Here is a 6,969-nt window from a genome sequence, read left to right as displayed (position 1 = left end):
TGTACAACATTTTCACAATTCTTATGTGACAATTATTTCTGATTAAGTAATAAGATTACCGTATATAAACAAAAAAATAATAATAATTATGATAGAAGAAAAGAAACTTTAACACTAAATACATGTAATTACATCTATAGCATATTAATTTGACACCAAAGTAAACCAATTTGGCTATTAAATTTGATTTCTTGATAATGGTTACCGTATACTCTTTTATGGAAAATTAATCATACAATGTTTGCAAGTGCTTATTAAATAAATGGTTTATTTTTAGACTAGAATCTTATAGATCCTACAATTATAGAGCAAGGCCGATTCCCATATTACTCCAAATATGTTTTTCATTGACGTTGAAGCTTGAGAAAATATACTATGAATCTACTGACAGTTAATTCTTTATCAAATTTTGCCGACTAATATATTCTGCCTATAATTTTCATTGACTTGTCGATTTAATTTTTGTTAGAATCATTACGTACCGTAAAACAATATCACTAAAATATTTCCTGAGCCGTTACATCGGTGTGCATGTACATGTAAATCATGCAAGTGAGAATCTCAGCTATTTTAAAAATTAAATAATCCTGAAATACATTTATACTTTATTTATTCAAACAAGGATATTTGCTGTCTGAAGAACGAAATGAATGCCATTGTTGATCAGCATGGTCAGTGATGTGTAACATTGATACCCAAATAAAAAACGTGGACTGTCTGCTATTCATGCCCGAAGGCGACTGATACCTTAGCGAGGTATGTACATAAAATATAGACTGTATATGGCATTTAATCGGCCGGACAGTGCAGTTGTTAAGTGTATGTTGTTTTTCCTCAAACGTACACAAAAGAAATAAGAAATAAAAACACAAAATTCGGTATTTTCGACCATATTTATTTAAAAATATAATTATATATTTTTTGTAAACTTAATTATAAGTTATAAATTAATCTGGGAAAAAATCAACGAATTATTGCTCACGTTGTGAATATGACGGGAGAATGTCAGATAAATTTATTTCATAGAAAAAGATTGTCTTTATTTGAATTAATTATGAGGTTTATTTTTTAGCGGTAAAAAACGGCATTGAATGTTTTTTTCCGTGATACATTTATCATCCTTTACAGTTTAAAAATAATCACTTTCCGGTGCAGCATGTAGTTTTGCATATCTTTTAAATCTTTAAGGAAGTAATTGTTTAATTCTTTAGGACATACAAAAATGTAAACTTTGAGTATATAATTTAACAGCTTTAATTGATTAAATAAATTGCTTAGTTTTATAAACACCTGTTTTTTATGTTAAATACACGAATTAAAAAAAAAACACAAACTTTTTACGACTTCCGTTTCTTTTAACTGGCAAAACAACTTTTTATTATTACCGACATTTAATTAATTTTTCTAATTGATTTTACACATTGTGCGAAATCGGCGGTTGACGTATATTAGTATCCTATATTTCTTCAGTAACTAACCGTACTTGTTAAATATTTGGAAAATCCTCGTTGTTTCTTCTTTTACAAATTCTCTGCTGAAAGTAAACAAACCACTGTACAAAATGAAACCTACAAATTCGGAATACAGGGTCTGAGCTTTCTTGTCACTCAGAATTATTTTCACGCACGGGTGAACAAAGCAGTTCCAGGGACTGCTGGGTTTGCTTTCTAGAATAGTCCCGCAGCGACCCAGAGCAGTCCCATAGCAGTCCCACAGCTGTCCTAGAGTAGTCCCGGGGAGTGTTTCTTGGACTGCTTGGGTGCCATGTTTTGTCTGGTCGGTACTGTATGTCTCAAATACCCATACACTTAGTAAAAAATAAAGTGTAAATGTCTCCATTAAGTTATTGTCCTCCAAAGCATAATTAATCAGTCACGGTAGCTTAGTGGTAGGACGCTCGCTTCGTGATCGGAAGGCCCGAGTTCGATTCTCGGTCTCGGTGCCGCGTCAAACCTAAGACGTTATCATAGATAGTGACTGTTCTTTCGCCAAGCGCCCGGTGTAACGACGAAAAGTGACACCCGTAGAATATTGACCAGGGGTCAAATTTCTACGCAGAAAAATGACCCTCAGTCAATATTTTAATATTCTACAGGGGTCACTTTTCGTCGCTTCACCGACACTAGAAGTGAAAGTTTTGGATCTTTCGGGTGACACCTTAAAAACCGAGGTCCCATGTCACGGTAGGCCTTGACACGACAAAGAACCCTCACTGCTCAATGAACCTTAGTGCCGAGTAAATTTGAAGACCTTTACCAGCATACGGTAACGTCTCTATATGAGTGAAAAATTTTTGAATAGAACGTTAAACAACATTCAATCAATCAATCAATCAATCAATCAATCAATCAATCAAAGCACAATTAAGGTCCATCCTCCCTAGTCACTCATTCAAATTTTGCTAATGCTATTGATTTTCTAAAAGAAATCTAATTCTTAATTAAAATGCACACGATTATAGCATTACTTGTGGAGCAGAATAAATATTTTTTTTAACTTGACTTTACATGCAGTACTGTGGAATCACCAATGTTCTTGGGAGACCAATGTTCGTGAATTTCTAGGGTCACCCTTATCAATGTACATCCCCACGAACAATTATTTTGTCAACATATTTATTCATTGAATCTTCTGAATATAGATTTACGCACAAAATGACGTCCCCACAAAACCAATTTTTCTTTGATTGTTTAACGTTCCTTCGAGAATTTTTCACTCAGGTTGAAACAGTTAAAACTATACTAGCCGTCGGAAGGCAGCTAATTTAGACTTACGACTTTTGATCAGTGAGGGATCTACTTCTTGCCAGCACCTACTGCGACACAGGACCTCGGTTTACACGGCCTCATCCTAAGGACCGATTTCCTCATCCAGCAGTGGGATTCCAACCCGCGACGTAAGAATAATCTCCTGTGCGACTCTAGAATAAAGGTTCTAACCAGTGCGCCACGCGGGCGACCAATTAAAATTAAAACAATCGTCAATTTGGCAAAAAGTAGCAAAGTACTGGTAAGATTTTCTTTTTCTGTTAAAGTCTACCTAGTATAACTAAAATACATAATTTCTTTATTGAATTTACTTACTTTGGTGGAGTCTTCATGTTTTCTCACTGTTGGATGGATTTATTGATTGCTTGTTGTTTTACTTCCCATTCGAGAATTTTTCTATCATATAGAGACGTCAACTTATATCGGTGAAGTGCTGCAAATTTAGACCTTTACTCGACACTCAAGGCCACAGAGCATTGAGGGAACTTTATTGTGGAAAAGCCTGCTGCGTGACAGGGAACTTTGGTTTTTAAGGTTTCATCCGAAAGACCCGCAATTTTCACTTCAAAGTGTCGATTGCTTGTCAATGGAAGGGTTTCTACCTATATTTTACGACTTAGGTCAGTCGCAGGCCGATTAGAACCCACAATCTTCTGATCACGGAACGAGCGCTTTCCCGTATGAGCTAAATGGCAGTTTGAATGATTGAAAAAGATGAACACAATCTCTTGTAAAGTCAAAAATTTATTTTAGTGACAGCAGTATTTGTCAGCAAGAAAGGATACTGATTTACAGTTTATGACCTGAAAAATATGTATATTTATCATGCAAATAAATACTGCCCCTGGAATAATTTTTCGTTGAAACCTTGTTCCCTTTCTTCAATGTAACTATCATATGCCCACATGTACTCATCCAGGTACTGGCCTGGTTGTGAATTACTGCAGGAGAATATAACTTTTTATCAACATATCCACCAACATAGGCAGTATACCATTTCTTCGTCAAGTAGCACCAGCTAAAGGAATAGACACCGGCCTTTTTCGCAGTGAAAACACCAGTATCTGGGTCATAGCCTTTCCCAACATTTACCTTCACCCTGTCGTATCTTACTATGGCATTGTCAGGAAGACCATTCAACTGTTTTGACAGCACAACGTAGAAGGCTATAGCATGATTTGTATCTGTAAATGTACAAAAAGTAAAACAACAATACAGCATTGTATAGTTGTATGTGAGAGAAATTTGATTGATTACGGGGAAAACATATCGTTTTGTTGAATAAAATGTTGTGTCAGGTGACAATTACCAGTTTAGCCTATATGAATTCTACATTAATAATTGAAATAAGATTGTAATTGGGTTAACTTGAGTGAACACAAGTGTTAACTATACTTAACTATAGATTACTATGGTATCAAAGTTTTTACTATAGTAAATTAAAGTATGAGAATTTTACCTAAAAAATCAAATTTTGAGAAAAATAGTAAATCAAAGTATCTAACTATGAATTTCATATTTATTGTAATTCATTTCTCCAAATCGTCTAATTTTAAAATATTAACTAAATGCAGATATTACTTTGTAAAATTTACATTTACAAGAAGTAATTAAAGATCTAATGCTCAAAGAAAGTTTGTTGAGTAAAGTTCTAGAGTAAAGTTTCATATTAAACCAAAGTATAATAATACACTTTCCTATTACTTCAAAGTATTGTAGTATCATTGTTTATCAAAGTACTTTGGTATGCACTTAACATACATTCACCAAGACACTTTGGAAACGACATGTCTCCAATTTTGATGAAATATGGACTACAGGTGCGTCTTGGTATGAAACTAGCAAATACTGTTTCGGAAGTTTTACATGTAAACCCGAATTAGAATGGCCAACCAAAAACATGAAAATTGAGGAAATGTAATCGCATTTGGGTCTGCTATCTAGTAAACTCAAACATAAATCATTGAATCATAAGATAGCATGTCCGTTGCTTGCAATCATATGAATACTCTCTATCTCTCTCAATTTTTTTTTCACTTAAATAAATATTACGCAAGCTTTCGATGAAATCTTCTGCACGTCTTGCAGGTACACTATAGATAACAAAATACTAGTTCTGTGTAAAATAATTAATCGGATTTATGCAGTGAATACGTTATAAATCCATTTATCACAGCGCACCACGTGGAATGATGCGCGCGCAATATCTGCGCCAAGTATCGAAACAGTCAATTATCAACCATACTCCAAAGATACACGTTTTTGGGTGTGCTGCAAACTTTTTAGAAATTTTTTCAAATAATTTTCCGGAGAGATGCCTAAACGAAAGTCAAATACAACTGCAGTTACAGCCGCCAAAAAGTCTTCCAGAAAAGAGACAGCTACCACCAAGGCCCCACAAAAGGAGGGAGTAAAAGAAAGTAGTACCAGTTCATGTGAAGGGATGCCCAGCAATGAGGAAGACATCGCTGCCACTATCAGCTCAGTAGGTACGTCAGCTTACTTACCTACACCTATTGTTAGCGTAACAGATTCATTGGGTTACAACATCTCTCCAAAAACACGGGAAAAAATACAAAATGGGGAGTATTTAGATCTGGGTGTTTTATTGGAATCATCAGATGAAAGGGATAAGAAAAACAAGCTCAATTTAGTGGACGGGGAACTCGTCCTTCAACAGGGGAAAAGTGGGAAAATCACCGACATTGGGAAATGGACTGATGCGTTTCTTGTTTTTACTAGTGTTTACGTTGAAGCACACCCCGATCAATCACTTGGTTTACTTAAATATATGCATACGGTTAGACTGGGTTCTTATAGATCTCCCACGGGCTGGAAATTGTATGATGAACAATTTAGGCTTAAGAAGGCAAGAAATAGTTCTCTGGCATGGGGGGAAATTGACAATGAACTTTGGATGTTATACGTAACTTCTCCGCTAATCAATCCCCCAAAAGCAGTTGAACCGTCGAAGGGCATGTGTTTTGATTTCAACTACAAGGGTGCATGCAGTAAACCCTATTGTATTTATGCACATTGCTGTATCAAATGTTTATCTGAGCACCCAATGTTCACTTGTTCTCGCAATTCAGCTCTACGCTCTTCTGTACAAAAGCAGCCTTTTCGTTTTCAATCACAAAATCAGCAACCACGCCCAGGACAAATCCCAAAATATAGATTTCGCTACCCCAAGGGGGCTAATGCACCTCGGTCATTCTCCAGTAGACATTAATCAACTTTCAATATTGATACAGTCGTATCCAAACCACAAATTAGGTAATGAGTTGTTAAATGGGTTTAAATTTGGATTTTCGCTTCAGTATTTAGGTCCGCGTAATTACTTGGAGTGTAAAAATTTAATTTCGGCAAACCAGTACCCAAACGAAATTCATAGTATATTGCAAAGTGAAGTGGATATGGGTCGCATGGCTGGCCCTTTCCATCACCTACCACTCTCAAACCTGAGGGTGTCTCCAATAGGCGTCGTTCCTAAATCTAGCGGGGGGTGGCGTTTAATTACTCATCTGTCATATCCACATAACAATAGCGTCAACGACTTTATAGATAAAGAACTTTCATCCGTACACTACTCTTCATTCGACAGCGCTATCGAAATGATAAGTCAGCTCGGTAAAGGAGCTTTATTGGGCAAAATGGACATAAAAAGCGCCTTTCGACTATTACCAATAAAACCAAATGATTTTTGCCTACTCGGCTTCAAATTTGAAGGTAAATACTACATTGACAAATGTTTACCATTTGGTTGTTCTATATCATGCGCTACATTTGAGAAATTTGCTTCATTTTTGGAATGGGCCGTCAGGTCACAGTTTGGTTTCGCGCATGTTACGCATTTTCTTGATGACTTTTTGTTTGCTGGTTCAGCTAATTCCGACGATTGCTTACGACTCATGAGACAATTTGGCGATTTATGTAAAGCTTTGGGAATTCCTCTTGCCATCGATAAAACTGTTGGCCCTGTCACAAAGTTAACCTATCTGGGATTGGAAATTGACACATGTCTGGGGCAAGTACGCATTCCAAACGATAAGCTAATTAAGCTTAAGATTTCGCTGACAGAAATGACAAATAAATCTAAAGTCACTTTGAAGGAGATGCAATCTCTGGTAGGTCAATTAAACTTTTGCACCAAAGCCGTGCGGTCTTCCCGCGCCTTCAATCGGCGTTTCTATGATGCTAT

General features: G+C 36.1%; 1 protein-coding gene across 1 annotated transcript; it reads right to left on the bottom strand.

Moving 5' to 3' along the window:
• Window positions 1-1,603: 1,603 nt before the first annotated feature.
• Window positions 1,604-4,557, bottom strand: LOC133195085 (uncharacterized). Its single transcript, XM_061330961.1, has 3 exons — window positions 4,530-4,557; window positions 3,674-3,952; window positions 1,604-1,791 (listed from the first exon to the last, which is right to left on the bottom strand). The coding sequence occupies exons 1-3, from the start codon at window positions 4,555-4,557 to the stop codon at window positions 1,604-1,606; spliced, it is 495 nt and encodes a 164-aa protein (XP_061186945.1).
• Window positions 4,558-6,969: the final 2,412 nt, after the last annotated feature.

The sequence above is a fragment of the Saccostrea echinata genome, unplaced genomic scaffold, assembly GCF_033153115.1.
Source record: "Saccostrea echinata isolate AGI-Se365-2 ecotype Australia unplaced genomic scaffold, CSIRO_AGI_Sech_v1 ptg000029l, whole genome shotgun sequence".
In the NCBI taxonomy this organism is placed as follows: Eukaryota; Metazoa; Mollusca; class Bivalvia; order Ostreida; family Ostreidae; genus Saccostrea; species Saccostrea echinata.
The sequence above is the reverse complement of the archived record's forward strand: the minus strand, read 5'-3'. Positions and strand labels throughout refer to the sequence as shown.

What these genes read in the sequence shown, in the direction of transcription:
- LOC133195085 (XM_061330961.1), bottom strand. Translation starts at nt 4,557, where the DNA reads ATGTCGTTTCCAAAGTGTCTTGGTGAAT. An exon ending in TCCAAAGTGTCTTGGTGAAT is followed by an intron (nt 3,953 to 4,529) that starts GTATGTTAAGTG and finishes GTACATTTACAG; the next exon opens with ATACAAATCATGCTATAGCC. An exon ending in CAGTACCTGGATGAGTACAT is followed by an intron (nt 1,792 to 3,673) that starts GTGGGCATATGA and finishes TGGGTATTTGAG; the next exon opens with ACATACAGTACCGACCAGAC.